Raw genomic sequence first — 26,834 nt, forward strand, 5'->3', positions numbered from 1 at the left:
AGCTTTTCCACTGGTATGTTAATTTTCTTGAGTGTGACATGTACAGCGTGATAGCATTTATTGCGGACTTCAAACTTGATTAATTAATTAATTAATACTTAAGTGGAACAGCTGATTAACATGTTTTCATTTTTTTTTTAAACAGGGTTTATATGGCTAGTGATTTTAATGTGAGAAAGTGTAAAATGCATTTTGGCTCTAACTAGCATACACTGATCCATATGTTGCTAGATGAAAAATAGAATACAGTGAATGAAAAAATTAGATTCAGGTTAGCAGTAGCATGTGTATGCTACAGTCAGACAATTTGTCCCAGAATTTACCCTTCTTATAGATGTCTGCACCAGAGAATCAGCTTTCATTACCAAAAAAATAAAAAAGCATTAACCCCTTTTAGTTGCACATAATCTCAAAAACATAACCCAAGAGTAACCAGTGATCATCCAAATCAGCAAAGAGCATGAAACAATGAAAGAGGAATGAACAGCCCTAGTCAATACTTGGGGCCCCATGAACTCTGCAATTGTGTAGCTCTGGAATTTGGCATGTTTCAATGCTACCACAAAATTAATAATTTTTTGCTGCACAGTTTATTTTGCTGCAGCCAGATTCCTGACGTTTTATTTTCTATCTCACTGCCCTTGTGGGATGTGCCTGCAGCACCCTCTTGCTCTACATCTTTCCCCTCAAGGGAGAATTAATTGCATGACAGTGTATGTTCTTTTCATGGTTCTATATAATCAAGAAGAAGAGTGGGGGAGGGAGCTAGAGTCCAGTTCACAGATAGGGAGCAAGTGGAGACAAAGATGGGGGTTAGGCAACAGAGCCGTAGTTAAGTCCAAGGAAACTGAGACAATGAATGAATGAAGTTGACTACAAGCTCCCACCTTCTCTGAGCTGGCCTTCCCAGACAACAATGCAAATGCTGAAGCAAGGAGAACACAGTGAAATATTCAAGTATCAAAAATAATTCATGAATTGTACATCACTATGAGCCAAAGTTACGCATGCACATGTGTTAAGATGTGACATGATTCAAATGGCAACGAAGAGTAAGCCATGGAGATACAATAAATAGTCCCAATGTGCAGCACAGGCAGTACACAAGGCCCTGGGGGTCTGAAGACAGAAACCCACTGCTCAGTTGCAGCAAAAAGACTGATGAGATTTTAGGCACCATCAAAAAGATTACAAAGAAGACTAGACATTCTGCCTTTGTACTAGATCATGGTGAGACACCTTCTGAAGTACCTTATTCAGTTTTAGATCCTGCACCTCAGTCAGGATGTGCAAATCATCAAGAGCCAAAGAATTATGGTACCTGAACACAAGTATGGAAGGTCTTAATTATAATGAAAAGTTCAAGAGTTAGGGTAGGAGCCACAAAGGAACTTCGGTGTTGCAACGCTGAGCAGCATGGCACCTAGCTTTTAGGTGCCTAGAAAATCATAGGAACACCAATGTGATCTACAAAGCCTGTTAGGCACCTAGGCTCCTGTACAACAAATGGGGAGAGACAGGCACCTAATAATATGCTCCATAAAAGCCAACATGCTAGACAGAGCCCCACCCCTCTTTCAGAGATAGGCGCCTTAGTCTGGGCTGCAGGGAGAACCGTATCTCTACTTAAGAGATCCGGATGGGACCCTCCCTCCCCCAGCTGGCGTCAGGCAGGTTGGGTACCTAAACCACTTCTGGAAGGAGTGAGTTAGGTGCCTGCTTTACTCCACATAAAATGGCCAGAGGAGAACAGGGTGGTAATGCCCCAGTTATAACTTTTAGCCCAGGAGTTATCGCACTTACTTGGAATGTGGGAGACCCAGTTCAATTCCCGCTCTAGCCACAGAGCTCTAGGAGATATTCTGATGTGGGGCCCTCCCACTCTCTCCTGCTGAAACTGTTCCACTGTAGCTAAATAATGAAAGTATCATTGGAGCAGGGGGACTGGACTTGGGGTCTGTGCTCTCCCAGTTGTGTACCCTAACCACTGGTCCACAAAATCATTCTCTTTTACTCTGCCCAAAGACTATTTAAGTGTTTATCCACAGTGTGGAACAGTCATTGGGCCAGAGAGAGAGAAAATGATTCTATAACCAGTGGTTAGTCTACTTTGAAAATATAGGTACCAAGTGAGTTTAGGTGTACATGGGATTTGGTCGGAATTCCGCAGATCACAATGGAGCCAAAACTGGGATTTACGGACATAAACCTAAGTGCTTTTGTGGATCTGGATCTTTATGTTTATAGGTGTTACTGAATATATAAGTACATAGAAAGGAAAGAGAATTGTGGAATCTCTTTGAACTAAGCAGTAACAAGATGCCAATCTATTGGAAATCTTAATAAAATAGATTTAACATTTAGGAGACATAGTCTCACCCTTAGTTCTCTTTACGGAGGGACTTCAGCAGATTAAAATAATCTCCAGACCCTCTCTTCCTCACCCTAGCCTGAGCAAGCTCTCCCCTGCCTTTTTCTCCCTCAACAATAGTTTTCCCACTTCACTAGCCTCGCAACTAACAGACAGTGCCTGTAGCCCAACCATTGTCAGTGGTTTGGCAAAAACAGTCTAGTATTGTCCACTCTATCCTTACTACTACCCAACACTACCACATAAACACATTGTTGGCTCTATGTTCATTTCCTCCCCAACTCCATGCCATCCCCAAATTTTGGCTTGACCTTCCCAGTCAGACCTGTCTTTCCTTGATAGTTTCTTAGGAATTAAATATACAATTAGTCTTTTATCCTCAGAGAGAGATCCAGGCTGAGAATCTAGAGCTGAGAGTAGGAGCTATTTTACCAAAATTCAAAGGTGGGAAAGAAGGAACAGGTGATTATTTTAGCATTGACAATATGTTTGTATATATAAATCGAATTACATTCCTAACTACATACACATGATTAAATAGACTGCAAAATCAAGATTAGGCACTGGTTACCACTGATTCTTCCCACCTTCTAAACAGATGGACATTCTATTGCCTAAGAGAGCCAAGGGGATGCCACTTTTCCGATGCAGACATTGGTTCATTGGACAGCCCTTGTGTTTTTCCTTTCAACAAAGGAAATTAATGTAGAAACTTCAAGTAACATTAAGGTTCTCAGAGATGTAAGAAAATTCAGGATTGGGGTCTGAAACACCATCCTTAACTAGCGCTATTGTGCCTGGCTATTGCAGGGGGATATTTGAACAGTGGGTGTTGATACTTTTGTGTTCGGAGATGTATTTTCCTGGGGCATAATATTATTGGCTGTGAATCCACCAAAGCTGCTAGTGCTAAAATAAAAAGGAATTTCCAAGCTTTCAGTGGGGTTTTTTTTGGTATGTATGGTTTAAAAGACAGGAATAGATGTACATGAACTCGATCATGTACCTGAAACATGTATATTTTGATGTACATTAAATATATAAATATCAAATGGAAAAATTCTTACCAACAGTCTCCTTTCTGCTAGCATCTCCCACAAGACATCTGGGCTGCTCCTCTCCACACTGCAGCTCTCAGAGGGGGTCCAAAGTTGCAGTGCTGCACGTGCTGGCCACCCCTCTTCCCCCAGCTTGGTGCCACATGAGTCATTCCAATGCTGCACAGAACTCACAGAAAGATTCTAGTAACTTCAGTGGGAACACAACTATGTATAACTGGCATGTGGCCAGCAGCTCCAGACAGCTTACCCATTAAGCCAATGAAATTTGACCCAGGGAGGAGGAGAAAGGGTTAAGAAAAAGATGTGATCACCACTGCTGAAAACAGGCAAGAAAAACAGCTAGGGGAACAAAAGAAACAATAGCAGCTAAACCCACCAACTGACTGCTACCACGGAGGCAGAGAATCTGGTGGCAAGCAAGAGCTGGAGACGTGGTCAGTGCACACAGCACTGCAACTTTGGCCCACCTCTGTGAGCTGCAGCGTGGAGCAGCCCAGATGTCTCAGAATTGTGAGAGACGCTGGACTACAGAAAATATGTCTGCTGAAGCTCTGTATTATTTACAAAATTTTAAAATCACCTCAACATGTAAGAGCTTTACATGGTCTCTAGTTAAACTGTATCCCCCCCCCCCCTTGGACAAAATACCATTTCAGAGATTTTAAAGCAGGCCTGCACAACATACGGCCCACAGGCCGCATGCGGCCCACAGCGCCTCACTGTGTGGCCCGCGGCGGGATTCAAAAGGCTCTGAGCTGCCCACACTGGCGGGGAGCTCAGAGCTCTTTAAATCTCAGCCGCGGCAGGGATTCAAAAGGCTCTCAGCTGCCCGCAGCGGTGGGGAGCCCAGAGCTCTTTAAATCCCAGCCGCAGCCGGGATTCAAAAGGCTCTGAGCTGCCCCCAGTGGCGGGAACCTCAGACCTCTTTAAATCTCAGCCGCGGCCAGGATTCAAAAGGCTCTGGGCTGCCCCCAGTGGCGGGAACCTCAGACCTCTTTAAATCTCAGCCGCGGCCAGGATTCAAAAGGCTCTGAGCTGCCCCCAGTGGCGGGAACCTCAGACCTCTTTAAATCTCAGCCGCGGCCAGGATTCAAAAGGCTCTGGGCTGCCCACAGCAGTGGGGAGCCCTGAGCCATTTAAATCCCAGCCACGGCCGCGATTCAAAGGGTTCTGGGCTGCTCACAGCGGTGGGGAGCCCAGAGTCATTTAAATCTCAGCTACAGCCGGGATTCATAGGGCTCTGGGCTGCCCGCAGCGGCGGGGAGCTCAGACCTCTTTAAATCTCAGCCGCAACCGGGATTCAAAGGGCTCTGGGCTGCCCACAGCCACAGAGAGCCCAGAACCCTTTAAATCTCAGGTGCCAGGGCTGGCTTTAGGCCAATTCATCCAATTCCCCTGAATCAGCCCGCCCCTAAGAGGGCCACATGCTCAAGCCCCAGTACGGTGTACCGGCAAAAGCCAGTGCGCTGTAGCAGGGTGGCCCATCTTCCCCAGGGGGCAATTTAAAAGGCCTGTGGCTCCCAGGCCTTTTAAATTGCCACCACAGCACCACTGCTGGAGCCCTGGGGTAGGGCTGTGGGGCTCTGGGGGCTATTTAAAGGGCCGGGGCTCCAGCTGCCTCTGCCGCCCCGGTCCTTAAATAGCCGCTGAAGCCACACTGCTTCTCCAAGGCTCCCTCGGCTATTTAAAGGGCTGGGGAGGTAGAAGCAGGGGAGCCGCGGGCTCTTTAAATAGCCCCCAGAGCCCTGGGGTAGCAGGGGTGGGGGGTTCTCCAGATGCCTTTGCTGCCCTGGTCCTTTAAATAGCCTCCGGAGCCCCACCACTTTCCCAGGGCTCCTGCAGCTATTTACAGGGCTGGGTCAGTGGAAGCAGGGCAGCCCCAGGCCCTTTAAATAGCTCCTGAGCCACAGGCTGCTACTGCTACCCTGGTGGGGGAGGCAGGAGGAGGGGGCGCTCACCATACAGGATGGGCTGTACCCCCTGTACCTGCACCAGTTGCCCGCAGCCAACCCCTGCCGCACCTCCTGTCCTGCCTGCACCAGTTACTGTCTGCAGCCAGCCCTGCACCCGCTGCCCACAGCCAGCCCATCTCCAGCCAGCCCCTCACCCCCAGCCTTGCCTTCAGCCCTCCACCAACCCATCTGCAGCCAGCCCTGCACCCCCTTCCCTGTCTCCAGCCAACCCCTGCCGCACCCCCCTGCCTGAAGCCAGCCAGTCCTGCACTCTTTTGTCTCCAGCCCTGCCAACCCATGCTGCACCCCCCCGTGGCCCTGCCTGAAGACAGCCAACCCATCCCACACACCGACTCCAGCCTGCCCCACACCTCTTGCCCAGCCTGCAGCAAGACCCTACCTCCAGCCACCTCCCCCCTACCTCCAGCCAGCCCCATGTGCACTGGTGCCCTGTAGTTCCCAGGGAAGTAACCCTGCACACCTGCTTCAATGAGGTGGGCAGGGAGCAGCTGGGACCCACACGTGCACCCTAGCACACCCTCAGGGAATGGCGGAGCTCATTTCTAGTTCAGACACATCTTTTTAAAAAAGAACTTTAGGTAGGGTTAACATACATCTGTACTTTCCCGGACATGTCAGGCTTTTTGGATCTTAAATCGCCATCCAGGAGGAAAATACGGACGTATGGTAACCCTACTGGTACAAGAAATACATACTGTGGCAGAACTTTTTATAGGGAACCGGTTGCTAAGAAATGAAAGGCTTTTTTTTTACGTTTTTTTTTTTTCAGTCATCCCTGCTGGGGCCCCGCCGAAAATGTTCAAATTGGGCCCCGCACTTCCTAAAGCCGGCCCTTCCAGCTGCGGACGGGATTCAAAGGCTCTGGGCTGCCCACAGGCATGGGGAGCCCAGAGCCCTTTAAATCTCAGCCGTGGCCGGGATTCAAAGGGCTCAGCTCCTCGCAGCTGCAGGGAGCCCAGAGCCCTTTGAATCCCAGCCGCGGTCGAGATTCAAAGGGCTCTGAGCTGCCCGCAGAGATTCTCGGTGGCATCTGAGATTTAAAGGGCTCAGGGCTTCCCGCCGCCACGGGCAGCCCAGAGCCCTTTGAATCCTGGCGGCGGCTCCAGCGGATGCGCTGGGGCTGGGATTTAGAGGGCTTGGGCTCCCCTCAGCAGCAGGAGCTCTGGGCCCTTTAAATCCCTGCCCCAGCCCCGCAAAGCTCCGGGTTCCCGCAGCCGCTGGAGCCCCAGGCCCTTTAATTTGACCCTGAGGGCTCCCAGCCAGCTCTTCAGCTGGGAGCCCCTGGTTGATTTAAAATGAAGTATCACCTCCCCACCCCCAACCTTCCTTTTTGGCCCACAGCTGTTTTGGTGGGGTGGCACTAGGAAAGGAGGGTTTGTTTCTGCAGGGCTGGGCGGTGCTGGGGCGGAGTGTTTCCACGGGGCTTCGGCCCTCAGCTGTTTTCTCTGGAGTTATGTGGCCCTCGCCGCTTTACGAGTTATGCAGGCCTGTTTTAAAGGATAGGACTATCATTCTACCCAAACAAACACTAACATGGAAGATAAGGACTCTATTTTACTCACATACTTTCCTCTATAAATATGGTCCTTGACATTTAAAATCACATTCAATTAATATACTTTTAATGTTCAAGCATTATTTTATGAGTCCTGCAGTCTCTAGCATTCATGATGGACATTTGATGGAGTTCCCTACCAACAGGCAAAATTTTATATACTGATTGGGAGACAGTTTGTTTCTGGAGACCTTTAACTACTGCCCCCCACTCAGCAGCACCAATGCTGGTATAAGAGAATTAGGCCCAGAGTTTTAAACTTGGTGTTGAATATAATAAAAACAAAACAGGCTACCAAACATAATTATTGAATCATCAAAACGTTGACATGCCTAAACTGTGTCTTGTCGAAATTTACACCCCAGCCCAGCAAAGACTTAAGCATGTGCATAAATGTACTCATGTGACTAATCCCTATTGAAATCTATGGGACTACTTGAATGAGTGATCTAATGCACATGCATAAGACCTTACAAGATTGGGGTCTTAAATTATAATTCACTGGATCAAGGACTGTATCTTTTAATTAGAGATTGTCTGTATTAAAAGTTGCATAGGTTTAACTAAAGAGATGCTTCTAAATGGATTTATTTGAACCAGCACAAACCACACAGGTTTGCACTGGTTTAACTAAGCCGATTTATTAAAACTGGAGCAGTTTTTAAAACAGACAAGACTTTTGTTTCTGTAAAGTAAATATGTTGAGAGTGTTGTAAAAATAATAGTAATAAATAATAATGCCATCTTGCATTTTTTGCCAAAGGAAATGGTTAAAAACAATGTAGTTTGAGCCATATCGGTCCCAGGATATTAGAGACAAGGTGGCTGAGGCAATATCATTTATTGGACCTTCTGTTGTCATCTTGTCTCTCTCACCAACAAGAGTTAGTCCAATAAATGATATTACCTCACCCATTTTGTCTCTCAAAAAGATATGGGACGTTTTCACAGCAGTTTGGAGGTTAGCTATATTTATTAGAATGTCAAATTAATGTGAATAAAGCTTGATTTCATATTTTCTAGGCAAAATAATGGCCATTATCCCAGCCTCTCATCAGCTGCCAGAAAACGTGTGCCCTATTTATTATTATGAGAATATACAAATGTTTAAAAATTAACTCTTTGCGTGTTAATTTGAGCTGGTGGTTGCTACTGCTATAATCTTGGCTACTTTTTTTCCTAACAGTTAACTGACTAGAAAGCAGCAATTTCAACATGCCATTAGGTTTATATTGGTTGAGATTTCAGAATAAAAATATCAGTCACAACACCACTAAATAGCTAAAAGAGCAAATACTGTTCATACTCAAAATGGCTTTTTCTCCCTCACACTCAGTCTCTTGGACATCATTGCAACCTTCCACCTTGTGGAGTATTCATGATCTCCTTAATTCTGCAGCCATGATTTTTTTCTCTTCTTGGATGTTTCTGATTCCACATATCAAACTCCTCCATCCCCTTGGTAGTAGTTCTGTCTCTGCACAAGGCCCTCTCCTCTAAGGCATCCTAAAAGGTTTCTACACAATTTCTTATGCTTGATTATATTATATCATCTTCCTTTATCTATCATTTTTCTATACTCAATTCTGTATATTTTGGTATTTTTAATACCCAGCCCTTTTAACCTTCTCTCTTCCTGATTTCACCAATTAAACTATAATCTCAATTTCTTTCACCTACTTCTTAAAAAGTTATCTGAGGCAACCAAAGTAATCCTAAAACCCAATTCTTTATTTTATCTCCTCTTTTCAACTCATACCTTCCATTTGCCTCTGGCTACAACCTTGGCGTTATCCTTAACTCTGAACTCTCTTCTTCTTCTGCAGCTCCTATTTTCGTAAATCAACCTAGCTGCATTTCTACAATATTGCCCATGTAAGAGTCTATCAACTCCACCTGTGCTAAAACCATCATCTCATCGCTACCTTTGCCTCCTCAACTTGATTATTATGAGGCCCCTTTTTATGGTCTTTCTAATTTTTGAGCTCTATAAAACGTAGGAAGGAAGTAGGATAATATATTAGGAAACCACCATTCTTGGAAAACTATAAGAACAAATGTTATAAACCTAGTTGGCTCTTTTGCCCAGAGTGCACCACACCAACGAGTGCCGGTAATAACTCTAAAAAGAAAGTGATGACTTGAAAAGCAATTGCTCTCCAGTGAGCAGTGGGGTTCAGTGCCACAATCTTGAATGCAACTGACATTATGAAGGCAATAGCATCCAATACCACGACCACAGTATCCTAGCTGGTAAAATCACCAGCTTAATCAGGCATTCCCCCCCCAGCTCCCTGCTGCTGCTTATTATCCTGAAAAACACTGTCAGCACAATATTTAGTTTATCAATGAAAGGCTTTTGCCATAGTTTTCAGAGGTGCTGAGAACTCCCATTACTCCAACAGGAGTTAATGCTTAGTGCTCAGCACCTCTGAAATATCAGAGATTTGTCCTTAGGTCTAATGGAAGAAAATATGGTTGATTGACCAGGAGAAGTATGAAAAAGAATAGCACCACAGAAAGGATACCATGAGAAAGCCCCTTTTGTCATTTCTTCCCCCACCCCATGTCCATTACTGTATTTTGAAACAGTTGTTGGGGAGCTGGCAAATCTCCCTCAAGTATAGCTCATACCTGAGTGATTTACCATTACTGGGCTGCCCTAACATTTAACCTTTAAACAGAGGGAAAGCAGTTTAGGAATAACTACCCAAATTATTCCCCCTCAAACAGTGTCAGAGATTTCATAGAGATTTTTACAAGAGAATTCAGTTTTTCAGGCATCTGAGAAAATCCTGCTAGCTGAGGCTTGAAGTGAAGTTGAGTTAAGAACAGGCTGTGTGGTTGGATTTTTATGAGAGGAAAATCTGTTATGTGAAAGATGTAATGAAAAGTTAGGCCTGAGTCTCAACCCATGTATATTTTTGTATATAAGCCCTTTGATTTTATTCTGCAGTGTTTGTATAACTTCACTGTATTTTATCTGTAAAATAAATGATCATATTTAATATGACTGGTTCTATTGTTGGTTCAAACAGGCCAATCCACAGAGAAGAGTTATCAAAGGAAATCCTGTCTCTATCCCATCAGCCAGGGAGGCAGACAGAACCAGTTGTAGTAATAACCCCTGTCCTAGGTTCTCAAGGACCTAAAAAATACCTGGATGGGGAATCGAGCTTGTGGGTGCAATATATTTGTATTGGGAGTGTTATTTGTATCGGAGTAGGGCCTAGCAGGCCCCATCATGGACCTGTACCCCACTGCACTAGGCACTGAACAAACACATAACCAAGAAGACAGTCCTTGACCCAAAGAGCTTGCAGTTAAGTAACTGTCTGGGGCCTCCCTGTGTTAACATGGTGAGTAGAGGTGAGGATCTTGAGGAGAGACCCTGATCAAGAAATGTTTGTGACAGACTTTTAACAGTGAGCGTAATTAACTGCTAGAACAATTTACCCAGGATTGTGGTGGATTCTCCATCACTTGAGGTCTTTAAAACAAGACTGGATGTCTTTCTAAAAGATATGCTGTAACTCAATCAGAAGCTATGGGCTTCATGCAGAAATTACTGGGTGAGGTTCTAAGGTCTACATTTTGGCCTTAAAATCTATGATATACTAAATATCAGCGAGCACTGATATCTCACAGAAATAGTACCTTAAAGGACAAAGGAATCACAGGCAAGGAAAGCTGAAGCTTGATGGTGTCTAACTATTATTTTCTTTGCGTCATATTTGAACGAGACACTTAATGGTCTCTATGAAGACAGAGCCTATATTTTTCCCTGTCTTCAGAAGAGATGATAATTTTATGACTAGCCAGAAACTTGCAATTAATGCTTGGGTTTGCCTGTGTCCAGCAGTAGTTTCCATCTTCAGCAGTAATGCCAGAGTGTATCCAAGTACCCCTTTCAGCTCTTCCTCTAATGGAATTTTATAGTAGCTTTTCTGTTCTCTGTTGTCAAACAACTCATGCTAGTATAGAAGTGATGCACGATAACAGAATTAAGAATGCAAAACACTAGTAATCTCTTCAGAAACCTGTAATCAACTGTAATAAAATGTGTTAGTCTCTAAGGTGCCACAAGTACTCCTGTTCTTTTTGTAATAAAGACAGGAGTCTCAGATCCTTATCTTTAGTTGTAAGTTAGATTGGAACAGGAGGCAGCAGTCAGATTTTTGGACAGTTTATAAGAGTAGAGAGTTACAGAATCATTAGCTAGAGAGCCCTGAGCCACTGCAAAAAAAGAGAAACCCATTGCTCATACATGACTCAAAATTCATTTTAAAGAACTTTTTACAGAAACTACACAGAAGAGGCAAAATACAAGTGTAAATGAACATGTTTTCTTAGTTCATAGTGAACCAGAGGCTCAGAAGATAAAGGGAAAACAACATACAGTGAACAAGTATCACAGGTTGACCCATTAGGTACAAATGAGAAGTTCAGTGAAACTGTAAGCATGGTGATTTGAGAAGCAGGAGGACAACTAAACAGGGGAAGTCATTAGGCTCAAGAGCACAAGGAGAGCTCAGTTTACATCAAGCTGGAAATGTGTCTGCAAAAGCTGCCAAGCATTTTGGTGCATGGACTTATTGTCCTATCTGATTTAATATGTGACTGTTGTGGTGGACATTTGCAAGGAAGAGATATCCAGATTAATTAGAAAGGCACAGGACTATTCAAGGATGTAATAATATAGGATTTTTCCCACTCCATGAGGCTGCTGCAGTTAATTGTCTAATAAGAAGTTACTTTCCAGTCAGATATCAGTGCTGCGATTACAGTATATAGGCAACCAGCCAAATCTCAGGCAATAATGAAGTTACCAAGTTTTTTTTTGTTTGTTTGTTTTTATTTTTTACTCTCTCCCAGTACATAACATATTATTTAAGGCAAAAAATTTCCTGGTAGGACTAACTATATTACTGAAACTTCCAATTTTTGTTTCAGAGATTGATAGTGATCCAGTGCCTATGCCTACTTGGCTCTGGGACCTTGGCCATTAAAAGGACCAGTCACTATGAGTACACTTAAGCCCTTCAAAAGGGGTTCATGAGGTTTATTCCTTTCCTATAGTCAGAGAGATGATTAAAGGAAGATGGCCAATGCAAGCAAGGGAAACTCCTTTCTGGCATTTGCCTTTGAACAGACCACCCCACAGCAAATTCCCAGAATAAGATACTCCCTGCTATGGCAGTAATTGAAACTACAACAATGAGCTTTCCTTCAACCAGCAGTTGAAGGAAAAAATACATCACAGTGTACAAATGCTAGCCAGATAGGTAGGTGGACTTAAACAGGCTCACATACAAATGTTGTTATGAATCACAGGCAAGATGAAGCCTCACGCACCTGGCAGCATAGCTACAGATGCTATGATTTCTTCCCCTACAAAGAAAAAATGCTGTTTTTGTAACCCAACCAGCAATTACAGACTGCATGGAAGAGGTAAAAATGTACAGTATGCCTCTAAATTCAAGAACACAGCTAGCATTAGGCGCTGTGGAGTGAGAATACAAAGCACTGCAGTGCTCACAGCCTTTTACAAACCTGGGGAGCAGAAAAGGACTAAGAGTTAGGGTTTCTCATCTTGCTGCATTTTATTTGAGTCACATGAATCAATAAATGCTTGGTTCCTTATGTAGCATTATTTAGTGATCCATAGGTCATCCATTTTGCCTGCTCGTTTGAAAATATGCTTGTGAAATAGCGTAAAAATTGGGTTGATTTTCACAGCTTTTGTGGTAAAGTTGCCTGGTCACTTCTGCTGAGAATTTCATCCTAAACTTGTAAAATTCTGCAAAATTATTTTGGCTTATAGCTAAATAAAACATCTGTCCTGATGCAACGTCCATTCACTGCACACTCATACTATGCAGCTTTAAGCTCTAATGGACACACATTTGGTTCCTATATGGTGGTTTCCCTGGTTTGTCTTGAAAAAAGATGCTTTCTCTATATGTTCTGGGAACCATAACTCAAATGCTCTACTGTCTGCCCAGCTAATAAGGTCAGAACAACTCCTTATATAACAAACTAGGTATAGAACTAACAGGACACACATTAGATGGAATAAAAACTAGCTCACTGATAGGTCTCAAAATTAGTTGTTCACAGGGAGACACCCATGAGTGGGGCCATTTCTAGTGGAATTGCTTAGGGATTGGTTTTTGGTCCAAAGCTATTAATTTTTTTATCAGTGATCTAGACATGATATAAAATTTTTGCTGCTAATGTTTGCAGATTATTGGTGGGATAACAAGTTACTGTTACAGTGTGACCTGAGTTATCTGATTAAATGGTCACAATCCAACAAAATATGTTTTAATAGAGCCAAATGCAAGGTAATACACCTGGGAACAAAGAATGCAAGCTACACCTATTGAATTGGAAACCATCTTGGAAATCAGTGATTCAGAGAAGGACTCCACAATGCAAAGTGGGCCAATCGTGTTGCACTTTGAGATGCACTCTAGCATTGTTTGATACCACCAGCTGAGTACACTAGCATGGGCACGATGCACATTTAACCCTATTTTTTAAGGGTTTTAAGTGTGTGGGGATTGGTGGGTAGATTGGGCAACAACACGTGGCAGAACATGTGGCAAGCCTGCAGTGTAGACATACCCTGTAACAGGTACATAAGCAAACAGTGTGAATGAGCAGTAAAAATACCATAACAGCCATGCTGACTAAAGCACAAAGAATGCAAGTGCAGAGGTCTCCTTTTAAAGTCACAGATGGCACTCAGGGTTCTCTTCCCCTCTCAATGTTTTCCAGGTCTATCTGACCTCAGTGTGCACTACACTATAAATAACAGTTTTTTGTGGAAACCTGTGCTTCTTCATACATTAAGTATTCTCAAAAGGAGGATGAGGAAAATCTTTCTGCAATGGTTTTATCATCCTTCCTGTTATGGTTTTTGTGTAGCAAAAAAAAGTCACTAAAAAGGTAATGGGATCAGTTAGACCCCTCAATGTAAGTCAATGGGAAATATGAAAGTACTACACTTGCCAGGTCTTTGGGGGTCTCTTGTACTCCAAACACATTCAAAAAAAATTAAACAAAACATGATAGGCAAACCACTGCCTCTTCTTTCTTTAAGTATTCTCAATCTATGATGATAACAATCTGTTATCACTGATTTTGTCTGCATACCTCTTGTGGTTTTAGTGTAGCAAAATAGGTTACTCAAAAATTATTGGGGCCAGTTAGACCCCAAATCTATTATGCAGATGGATTGTTTTTATTCTGAGGAAGCAGTTATATGATATGATTATATGACTCTTTCAGCATTGTTCGTAATTAAGGCTATGGTTTAGTCACGGTATTTCTTTTTTTAAAAGTCATGGACAGGTTATGGACAGTAAACAAAAATTAACAGCCCATGACCTGTCCATGACTGTTACTATACACCCCTCACTAAAACCTGGGCCGGGAGACCGCAAGAGCTCTGGGGAGGCCGGCCAGGCGCACTACTGGTGTTGGGGGGCGGAGGGGGGAGAGAGGCACGGAAACACTCCCCCACCCCGGTAAGGGCACCCCAACCCCCTGCTCCAGCCCTGAGCCCCCTCTCACACACCCAAACTGCTGCTACTGCCCAATTCGGGCAGCCTCTGAGCCAGCACCGGCTACTGCAGAAGTCACCACAGAGGTCACAGAAAGTCATGGAAACCGTGATCTCCGTGACAAACATGCAGCCTTATTCGCAGCATCATAGTTTCGGCAGTTTTTGCTTTTCAAATAAAATGCACCATCATAGTCTTGGGGGTCTGTGAGACCCCAGATAACATTTGCCTTATGTATCATCACAATTGTCCATCAAAGTCAGGGATTTTTTAAGATAACACTGTCAAACTGATTTTCTGGGATGCTTACTCTTGTTAGGAAGAGTTTCTGGGGAAGCCACAATTGTCAGATACATTTTCTGGCAGTCCACACTTGACAGATGCTGTAGCTATGGCAAAGACTCACTGTTACTGGGACAAAGACTGGTACTGAACATGCACATTGCATGACTGAATGCATATATTGTTTGGATTTTGTTGAACCACAAATGGTATAATAAATCTTTGCGTAAGAGACGGATGTTTCTCAGGGACCTGCGCACAGAAATAGTGAAACTACTGGTGCAGTCTTGCCTCACAGTGCTAGGGAAGCAGTGTCTAGTTTGCTGGGTACTGATCCAAAGCCTGAGAAATGGGGAAGATGTTACATCTGTTCTGGAAAAATACATCAAAAATGTGCTACGTCTAAAAACTTTGTATGTTCTGAACTATGTCACCTACTTGCTCCATTCATTCAAAGTAGTAGGATATTTCCCGCCTGTGTGCTCCTTTTGTGCCTTTTATATTGTTTCTGTCTCTAACTATTTTCATTGTCTAAACATGAGGTCAGTTAGACCCCCAACACAATTAAGGGCAGTGTACTTCTGAATCTAGAAAAGTTTTAACTTGTTCATTGTTTTATAGTTCACTGGTTACAATAAAGCCAGATTTAAAGGATTCATCTGTTTTTTTCCAATTTTGACATAGTAAGAGTCCCCAAGACCCCAATATGGAAATAGTTGGGTGGTACTCAGTCCAATACGAGGGTTAAAAGCATCTTAAAAAACAGTAAACCTTTTTTGTAATGTTTAACCATGTAACCTTTTTTAAGAAACCAATATTTGAGAATGGGAATGATTTCTCACTGCTTTCTATTCTTTCCCTGAGCCTTTACTGCAGATTACATACCTACCTGAGTCAACCTACTATTATTTGACAGGATATTAGAGGTTCCTTTAAAAAGCAATGTGGAATTATTTTAGATTTTTATATATTGCAGTGACAGAACTGTGAAATGTGGTGTTTCACCTGCTAGCAGTTCACCTCCAGCAACCGTAGAAAACCGATGAATATAATACTCTTAGTATGGACCAAGTAATTCTGAATCTAGAAAGTGAAGTAACACACCTCTTTTAGATTTGTTTTTAAAGTTTATATATATAATCCAGATTGAACCTGTGTACCTGTCATTGTGTACCTGTCTGTATACAGAAATGTGGGGATTTGCTGGTGCACCCGTTATGTGGTCCTCTGAAAATTTTCCCTTTAAATTTGAAACAACTTCCCATAACCCTATCTTGTGCTTGTCCTCCTTTAACTAATATGGGGTAAAGAATTTCTTCCTGATACACAGACTCTCCAGCATTAAAGCGAGATCCATTTACAATCTGCACCAAATCCTCTGTGTGATATTCTTGACATTGCTAAAAGTCCTGTAGTACAAACTACAGAGAACATTACCTTGGAAGAACACACTTTCTGTGGAATGCCATATAGTAAATCTGAGATGAGTTTCATTTTGTAAAATCACTTATAAGAACTTAAGAAGTTGATTGGTCTTTCAGTTTCATGAAACTGTATTTTATGGAAGCACATATTCAGAAGGAACCATTAAGGATCACTTGTCTGTGATCAGGCTTAGACTCACCGAAGCAGAATTTCAGGATCAAATTGTTAAATTACTCCCCAAAAGTTGGAAATAATCAACTAGTAATTAACATAATTTTTCTGAACTTTATCTCTCCCTTGTAACATTCAAACAGTAGTTTTGATTTATCAGTAATTATTTTACAGAAGGAAAGGCCTCTTCCTATTTTTACAGCTTTTGTTTCCACCTCTAACAGCTGCACTTCCTGGACTAAGAATTTACAGAAAATCTAGACCACAACTAGGACATAATGTTGGCAACAATGAGGCTATGAATAAACAGCATTTAGATGACACACGTCGCTTGTAAAATAAAACATTACAAACAACATTTTCAACCAATGTAAAAGATTACTGCTATATTCTAACAGAATGACATTTCCAAACATTTTCTATTTTCATACATGGGGAAGGGGAAATGTAAATAAAAAAAACCTGAGTTCCCTTTCACACTTTACCGTAGAAAAGATCTGATCAGCTCGTCTAGTCACTGGGTTGATCTGGACAACAATACAAAATTAATCCATAAACCTTAGTTCTTGAAGAAGTTCATTCACCAGCTTCACAACCCTTTGGTTTTTTAATCCAAGTTGGTTAAACCTGTAGGCAGTACGTATAAGAAGGCCAAAAACTTCATTAGTTGTATTGCTTGCCAGTATCACCTGAAGGAAAAACAGAATGGAGGGAGAGAGGAAATAATCTAATTTAGATACATTACTCCAAGTGCAATAATTGTACTACATGCTACATGTTGTCTTCTAGCCGCCCCCCCCCCGCCCTTTAGTCGTAGATATCATCTGAAAAGCAACTAAATTCCAGAAAGAAAGAAAGAAAGAAAGAAAGAAAGAAAGAAAGAAAGAAAGAAAGAAAGAAAGAAAAATCTCAGGACTAGATCTCAAAGTGTAACAGAAGAGCACTTAGTGCACCAGGGAGGAGTTTTATTCCAGCTCTCCAGCCTGCTGATCCTTGAGGGCTACTCCGCACTCTGCATCCCACTCTGGTTCCAACTCCTGCCTCTCATATGTCCTCAGCCCACCCTGGAAAGCCCCCTTTGCCAGGAGGGGGGGGGGAAATGTAGGAAGGGCTGGCACAGCCTCCCCTACACTAGCTCAGGACTCCCTTGCACTAGGGGAATTCCAAGCTGTTGCCTTAAAGCAATTTTAAATTCTCATTGTGCTACTAAATTTAACAGGACCAAGGATCTTGTTTTCCATCTTTCAATAAAGGGTTGTTATAGCAGAATAAGGTGCTGCAGCCTAACTGTTAAAGGGTTTCACTGATCTATAAAGGGCAGACAGCACATACGACTTGGAAAATAAATAGACCCAAATGAAAAGTTATGTATGCTTCCAAACAACTTTAACATACAACATTTTATGTTAATGAATAATCAACAGGCATTTTCTATAAAACACCTAGGTTTTCTAACATATCCTAGCAGTCCTTAAAGAAAGTAATGTTATATTTGTTTATTCCAACTAATAACAGCTAGAAGGAATAATCAACAATAATGTTCCAGTTCCACTCGCTGCAAAATGATTTATAAAAGATATAAAAGATAAAAGGAGTACAGTACTTTGATACCAAGAGGAAGAATTTCCAGACAAAGTGCTAAAGCAAAACAATGATGTGAAGTTCTGGCCTGCTTTCATCAGAGGGTTTGGCTTCTTATTGTAAAACATGACCTATAAATATATGTAACATATGTAGTAGCTAAATAACAATATAATAATAATTAACATTTATGTAGCAAATTAATTTTAAAGGGATCCCAAAGCACTTCACAGTATATAATATGTCTGCAAATTGATTCATCCATCAATGAAATGCAGTCACTTCTGGGGTGGAACATGACAATTATTTAACAGTTCCCAGCAAACAACAGTACGTAACAAAATAAAAAAATTAAAGAATATTGAGTTTTCTTGGTAGTCTATCGGCTGTACAATATGAGAATCAAAATAAGTCCCTTGTTGCTGGGTTAACATGGACTCAAGATACCATTAAGGTGTATTCAGTCCCCTGAACAAAGATAACCATATATTACTATCTAGCAAACTTTTAGCCTACCCTTGGGCTCCATAGAGAACTGTGTCTAGCACTCCTTGCTGAAATGAGTATTATTTATTTACAGGACTTAAGAGTTGGAGTATTTAAATATGGAATATTATAGCTGTGTTCCACACAAACTTAGAAAGAGATTAGTTAATAATGGGAAGGATTTATTGAACATCTTGTCCACTCTTCTGCAAGTGTAGGATTATATAAATGCAGTTCTCAGAATGGATCCTAGTGCTGGGGCACACGTTCCCCATGTGCACAACTATCAGATTATTTTGACCACTGTATTCACTGAGGCCATGCTCATGCCCTGGATATTCTCATATGCCTTCTCCATCCAAGGGCATAAAGGCCAGAGTGGGTCCAATTGTCTCTCAGTTCCTTTGCCAATAGAGAATTCCAGAGCTATAGGACTCAATGCAAATGGGGAAGGAAAGCGGGTTGTGGGAGTCATGTGGACAATACATCTCAATGAACCACAGTTAATTTAAAATAAGTAACTTGTTTTCTGGAGAACATATTGATATTTTTGTCAAAAAAATGAATGCCAAAAGTGAAATATTCCAATTCACAATTATGCTACAGTGGCTGTCTTATCTCTGTAAGGTAAGACAGCCACTGTAGCACCATTTTGAATTGGAATAAGTAACTGTTCTTTCTTCTTCAATTATTTGTCCACATGGATCCCACTATTGTGACTAGTACCCCCTGTCTTGGAGGTGGATGGTAGGAGTCCTATTTTAATGAGGATTGCAGGAGAGCTCTACCAAAGCAAGCATCCAACATGCAAGTCTCAACTAAGAAATAGTTTTGGAAGAACATGTGGACAGATCACCACGTAGTGTCCTGCAAATTTCTAGGAACATAAGAAGGGTCATTACTGGGTCAGATCAAAGGTGCATCTAGCTCAGAGTGCCAGATATTTCAGAGGGAATGAACAGAACATGCAATTTTCAAGTAATCCATCTTCTGCCATCTAGTCCCAGCTTCTGGCAGTCAGAGGGTTAGGGACATCCAGAACATGGGGTTGTGTCCCTAACTATCTTTTCTAATTGCCATTGATGGACCTATCCTCCTTGAATTTATCTAATTCTTTTTTGAACACAGTTATACTTTAGGCCTTCACAACATAAGTTCCACAATCAGTTCCACGGGTTGACTGTGTGTTGTGCGAAGAAGTACTTTGGTTTGTTTTAAGCCTGCTGTCTATTAATTTCATTGGGTGACCTCTGGTTCTCGTGTCATGTGAACTTCCTTAACACTTCCTTATTCGCTTTCACCACATCAGTCATGATTTTATAGAACTCTATCATATCCCTACTTAGTCATCTCTTTTCTAAAATGAACAGTCTAGTCTTTATAATCTCTCCTCATATGGAAGCTGTTCCAGACCCCTAATCATTTTTGTTGCCTTTCTCTGTACTTTTGCCAATTCTAATATATCTTTTTTGAGATGGGGCAACCAGAACTACATGCAGTATTCAAGGTCTGGGTGTACCATGGATTTATATAGTGGCATTACGATATTTTCTGTCTTATTAGCTGTCTTTTTCCTAACAGCTCCTAACATTCTGTTAGTTTTTTGACTGCCACTGAAAATTGAGTAGATATTTTTCAAAGAGCTATCCATGATGATTCCAAAATCTCTTTCTTGAGTGACAACAGCTTATTTAGACCCCCATCATTTTGTATGTATGGTTGGGATTGTGTTTTCCAATGTGCATTACTTTGTATTTATCCACATTGAATTTCATCTGCCATTTTGTTGCCCAGTCACTCAGTTTTATGAGATCCCTTTATAACTCTTCACAGCCAGTTTTGGACTTAACTATATGGAGTAATTTTGATCACACGGAAATTTTGGCACTTCACTGTTCACTCCCTTTTCTGGATCATTTATGAATATGATGAACACCACAAGTCCCAATATAGGCTTTTGGGGGACCCTAATATTTATCTCTCTCTGCTTTGAAAACTGCCTATTTATTCCTAGGCTTTGTTTCCTATCTTCTAACCACTTACTGAACCATGAGGGGACCCTTCCCTCTTATTCCATAACTGTTTACTTTGCTTAAGAGCCTGTGGTGTGGGACCTAGTCAAAGGCTTTCTGAAAGTCCAAGTACACTGTATCAACTGGATCACTTTTGCAGTGAATTCTAATATACTGGTGAGGCATAATATAAGAATTCTAATATACTGGTGAGGCATGATTTCCTTTTACAAAAGGGATGTAACAGGGATGCCTCTTAAGGAAGTAAGAGGCTGCCTGAGCCCAGCTGGAGTGACCTGTAATGCGCACAGGTGGAGCTAACCTGGCTAACTTGTAGCAGGAGTTATCTAGTTAAATACTATAGTCTCTGAAAAGTGATAGCCTCGCCCTTAATGTGTTCCTGAAAGGTCTTTGTTTCATAAGAGGTCTCCAAGTTTCTAAAATTAAACTGGGTCTTTATCAACACAACTATTTACAGAGGTTCTGCAACTCCAGCTAGCATTCCAGCCATAGGCACACAGATTGGCTTTCTGATATGTCATCCAAATTCTTCCCACCTGCAACCTGTGCCCCTCCCTCTCAGTTCTAGGTAGGTTGCTACATCTTTCCTTTTAAACATTTGTTGTTGTTATATCATTTGTGCATGCATTTGCTGACTTGCTAACACATAGCCCACCCTAGGAAGATGGTCTTTACCAGTCTGTTGCAGTGTTTTAGACATAATATTCCTTCAAGTGTGCTGGTTTTCTAACTACTATCCCGTTGGTAGGGGACTTGGTTCCACACCCTATTTCTGTCTCCTTTCTGTTGGGTGGTTCCTATTGGTCCTCTGTGTTGGTCATAAACCCTGTTTCTTCTACATTAGGCTATCCGGTATCTAAGGCTCTTTCTAAGTCCTTGTCTTGGTCTTGGCCTCATCTTGCATACACAACTCATCCCTCACATAGCAATAGGGGGGTCATCTCCTATGGCACTTGCTCTCTTCAATCTAGCCATCCCTGAACTATTAACTGTGTTACTGCCTGTGGCACTCCATACTGGTCAGTGCTTTGTTGGATTGCCTGGAACCTCCCATCAGAGATGGGAAGGTACTGCGGCATGTTGATACACTCTCTGTGTGTTGTACTCTGGAAGGTATGCCCACTGCTCAGTGTACCTGCCACCAGTAGTGACTTTCCTGGGCAGACTTCATGTCATAGAGCTGGAGATCCTGTAACATGCACTGTAGCTGCTTGGGTGCACTCAGCTGTGGCTTCTTCATGATGCTTTCTAATAACTGATAATCAGACTGCATGTCTACCTTGTGCCAAAAAGTAACCTGAAGGAATCATTCCATTCCATAGAGCACAGCATGTAGTTCCTTTTTTATCTGAACATATCCCCTTTTTGTGTCTGCCAGGGCTCTAAGTAGCAAAAGCTATGGGCATTGCATTAGTGTTGCTCCTAGACCTCCTTCTGAGGCATCATACTTTAGCTCTAGATTCTCCACAGTACAGGACTGATGCACCACTTATAATTTCTTTACATTTTTAAAAATAGGTCTCTTGGGTCTCTAACTATCCTGATGCTGCATCACTGGGTTTTAACTGTCTCAAAAGCTCTCACAGGCTTCTGATAGGTGTGTGCAGAATCCGTAAAGACAGTTGGCCATTCCTATAAATTGCTGGATTCCCTTCAAATCCGTTGGTCTTGGCATTTCCTCAATGGCTCACAGTTCTCCAGGGTCTGGCCAGATTTCCTCAAAAGTCAACAGATGTCTGATATAGGGGACCTCTGTTCCCCTCAGCTTCAGCTTGCCTGCATTCAGCTTAATATTCCACTCCTGGCACTTGTTTAGGAGTTGTCTCAGCTTGGTATCATAGCTCTGCATTCCCTCTTCCTATCCTAACCTTGACTAATATACTGTTTATATGAAGGGATTTAAATCACACAGTGGGCAAGATACACTGCCAAATGTTCCATCTCGCAGCCACAGGTCGTTAAGAGAAACTGAAGGACAGTTGGGCCCACTCTGCCCTTTATGCCTGTATAGGGGATTGGGGAGCTGAAGGGCATCCAGGACACAGACTCAAGGGACATGGCTGGCCAAAAGAATTTGATCTCACATGCATTGGGACACATGTACACCAGAACTGGCACCCACATGGGCAATTACTCAATGAGTAAAGCTCTAATTCACTTCAGTGGAGCCAGGATTTCACCGAAGGAGTTGAGTTTTAGCCATATTATCTTCTCTTCTTCCCCCATTCTCTATGGCTATTGACACCTCTATTACCCCACCCTATCACCCATGCCTGCAATTGAAGGAATATTTTTGATTCCTCCCTGTCTTCTGCCCCTCACATGCAGGTCACAGCCAGATTCTGTCACTTTTCCCTCCTCAACATCTTCAGCACACATTCTTTTCTTTCCATCCCCATAGCTAACTCTTTCATTCAAGGTCTCATATCTTATCTCAGCTACTAAAACATCCTCCTCTCCAGTCTCCCTAAAACCCCAATTCCCTCCACCTATTCAGTGCTAACACTAATTAATGCTACCTAATTAACAGGAAAATGGGCAGTGGATGGTTCCATAACCACTCCAGCTGCTAAACAAAGTGGGAATCATAGAATCATAGAATATTACGGTGGGAAGAGACCTCAGGAGGTCATCTAGTCCAACCCCCTGCTCAAAGCAGGATCAACACCAACTAAATCATCCCAGCCAGGGCTTTGTCAAGCCGAGTCTTAAAAACCTCTAAGGATGGAGATTCCACCACCTCCCTAGGTAAACCATTTCAGTGTTTCACCACCCTCCTAGTGAAATAGTGTTTCCTAATATCCAACTGTCATAAACAGATGGTTAAGGGTTAATTTCTCTTTTACCTGTAAAAGGTTAAGAAGCTCAGTGAACTTGGCTGACACCTGACCAGAGGACCAATGAAGGGACAAGATATTTTCAAATCTCTGTGGAGGGAAGTCTTTGTTTGTGCTGTTTGTTTTGTTCGTTTTTCGCTCTTGGGGCTAAGTGGGGCCAGACGTGCAACCAGGTCTTTCTCCAATCTTTCTGAAACAGTCTCTCATGTTCAAAATAGTAAGTACTAGCTAGAAAAGGCAGATTAGTCTTATGTTTGTTTTCTTAACTCATGAATGTGTATTTTGCTGGAAGGAGTTTTACCTCTGTTTGCTGTAGCTTTTAATCTCAGGCTAAGGGGGAGGAGCTGAATACCCTGTAAACATTTTCCATCCTGAGTTTACAGAGATAATTTTTACTTTTTTCTTTCTTTAATTAAAAGCTTTCTTTTTTAAGAACTTGATTGATTTTTTCCCCCTTGTTTAAGACCCAAGGGGATTGGGTCTGAACTCACCAGGGATTGGTAGGGGGGAGGTTAATTCCTCTCTGTTTTAAGATCCAAGGAGTTTGGATCAGTGTAGTCTCTCAGGGTAGCCCAGGGAGGGGGAAGTCTGGGAGGGGAAAAGGAGGGGGGATGGTTTATTTCTCCTTGTTTTAAGACCCAAGGGGTTTGGGTCTTGGGTGCCCCAGGGAAGGTTTGGGGGGAACAGAAAGCGTGCAAAACACTATATTTTGGCTGGTGGTGGCGCTATCAGATCTAAGCTAGGAATTAAGCTTAGAAGGGTACATGCAGGTCCCCACTTTTGGACGCTAAAGTTCAAACTGGGGAAAAAATACCTTGACACCAACCTAGAGCTCCCCACTGCAACTTAAGACCATTGCTCCTTGTTGTGTAATCTGCCACCACTGAGAACAGCCTAGCTCCATTCTCTTTGGAATCCCCCTTCAGGTAGTTGAAGGCTGCTATCAAATCCCCCCTCACTCTTCTCTTCTGCAGACTAAATAACCCCAGTTCCCTCAGCCTCACCTTGTAAGTCATGTGCTCCAGTCCCCTGATCACTTTCGTTGTCCTCCGCTGGACTCTCACCAATTTGTCCACATCCCATCCCTTTGTAGTGGGAGGACCAAAACTGGACACAATACTCCAGATGTGGCCTAACCAGTACCGAATAGAGGGGAATAATCACTTCCCTTGACCTGCTGGCAATGCTCCCACTAATACAGCTCAATATGCCATTGGCCTTCTTGGCAACAAGGGCACCCTGCTGACTCATATCCAGTATCTCACCCACTGTAATCCCCAGGTCCTTTTCTGCAGAACTGCTGCTTAGCCAGTCAGTCCCCAGCGTGTATGGGATTCTTCCTTCCTAAGTGCAGGACTTTGCAGTTGTCCTTGTTGAACCTCATCAGATTTCTTTTGGCCCAATCCTCTAATGTGTCTAGGTTACTCTGGACCCTATCACTACCCTCCAGCATATCTACCTCTCCCCCTATCTTAGTATCATCTGCAAACTTGCTGAGGGTGCAATTCATCCCATCATCCAGATCATTAATAAAGATGTTGAACAAAACCGGCCCCAGGACCAACCCGTGGGGCACTCTGCTTGATATCTGCTGCCAAGTAGACATCGAGCCATTGATCGCTACCAGTTCAGCGCGACAATCTGAACAGCTTTCTATCCACTTTATAGTCCCATTCATCCAATCCATACTACTTTAGCTTGCTGGCAAGAATACAGTGGGAGACCCCATCAAAAGCTTTGCTAAAGTCAAGATATATCACATCTGTAGTAAGAAGAGGCCCTGAGATATAAACCTTGGTATCAAAGGCCCGGTAAGAGGCCTGAGGCCTGAGCTAAATTAATGGTCAAGACTTTGCTAACATAAAAGCAAAGTTAAGCTGTGAGCTAGAGGCAGGCCCTGCTCACAGAAGCTGGCAAGGAAGGGCTGATGCTGCAAAAAGAGACATATCTAAAAGGTACTGAACACCAGATATCAGAACATTCGCATACTTGTACACTCCACACAGATAACAAGGAACAGGCTGACCCATCCCAATGACAGGGCCAAAAGGGTAATATGATGGATAGAGTTGTTTTGTTCGAACCAACATGTACAAGGTGAGAGGCGGCCCCTTACTATGTAGAGGGGTTGTACCTTGCTACGTAGAGGGGTTGCACCTCAATACGTCAGGAGTAATGTGTAACTTGTTTGTACCTGTGTATAAGAATGCATCACTGGGGCGGTGTCTTTGTCCAGCCTACGGGGCAGTGGAAAGTTCCGCCACTGACTGAGCTGAGTCCATTGCCAGGAGGCACATACTCGTAGTATGTCCTGTAGAGTAAAATCTAGAGGGAACTATCATTGTGCTTCGTTTGACAATAAACCTGGCCGAAGTGTCTTCGTACCTTACTAGACTCTGTGGTCACTGGGGATTCTCTCGGGGTTTGCTGTGTCAGCTATCTTCGAAGAGCTGGGACGGCACACAGAGGGAACACACGCACACAACCGAGTGATATCAACATTGAACAGAGCAGAGCACCACACCGGTAGCATCTGACATCAACATCCACCGCTTTCCCCATATCCACAGAGCCAATTATTTCATCATAGAAGGCAATCAGGTTGGTCAGGCATGACCTGCCCTTGGTGAATCCATGCTGACTGTTCCTAATCACCTGCCTCTCCTCCAAGTGCTTCAAAATGGATTCGTTGAGGACCTGCTCCATGATTTTGCTGGGGACTGAAGTGAGCTGACCGGTCTATAGTTCTCCAGGTTCTTTCTTCCCTTTAATATGGGCACTATATTTGCCTTTTTCCAATCGTCCAGGACCTCCGCTGATCGCCACGATCTTTCAAAGATAATGAATGGCCAATGGTTCTGCAATCACATCAGCCAACTCCCTCAGCACCCTCGGATGCATTAGATCTGGACCCATGGACTTGTGCATGTCCAGCTTCTCTAAATAGTCCTTAACCGGTTCTTTCACCACTGAGGGCTGCTCACCTCCTCCCCATACTGTGTTACCCAGTGCAGCAGTTTGGGAGCTGACCTTGTCTGTGAAGACCGAGGCAAAAAAAGCATTGAGTACTTCAGCTTTTTCCACATTATCTATCATTGGAAGTGATTGATGTCTAGGAGGGCAAAGTGTATACACACTTAGGCTATGCCTGCATTAGAGTTACAGCAGCACAGCTGAGCTGATGCAGCTGCGTCGCTGTAAGATCTTTCATGTAGCTGCTCTATGCTGAAAGGTGAGAGCTCTCCTGTTGACATAATAAAACCACCCACAACAAGTGGTGGCAGCTATGTTGGTGGGAGAAGCTCTCCCGCCAACATAGTGCTATGCACACTACCACTTATGCTAGCGAAAATTATGTCACTCGGGTGTGTTTTTTCACATGCCAGAGCAACATAAGTCTTGCCGTCGTAAGTGATAGTGTAGACATGGTCTAAATCTATAGAATGTAAGGTGCGAGGGAACTACATACACTCCTGTATTGTCAGCTA

The 26,834-nt window shown here is 42.9% G+C and overlaps 1 protein-coding gene across 1 annotated transcript in view; it reads right to left on the reverse strand.

Annotated features, from left to right (window-relative positions):
- FANCC (FA complementation group C) overlaps nt 1-26,834 on the reverse strand; it is a 169,610-nt gene that overhangs the window by 3,759 nt on the left and 139,017 nt on the right. The window contains exon 15 of the mRNA XM_030566699.1: nt 16,968-17,098. Within this exon, the coding sequence (XP_030422559.1) occupies nt 16,968-17,098 (131 nt within the window). The remainder of the gene's footprint in view (nt 1-16,967; nt 17,099-26,834) is intronic.

Source organism: Gopherus evgoodei, chromosome 6 (genome assembly GCF_007399415.2).
Source record: "Gopherus evgoodei ecotype Sinaloan lineage chromosome 6, rGopEvg1_v1.p, whole genome shotgun sequence".
Lineage (NCBI taxonomy): Eukaryota > Metazoa > Chordata > Testudines > Testudinidae > Gopherus > Gopherus evgoodei.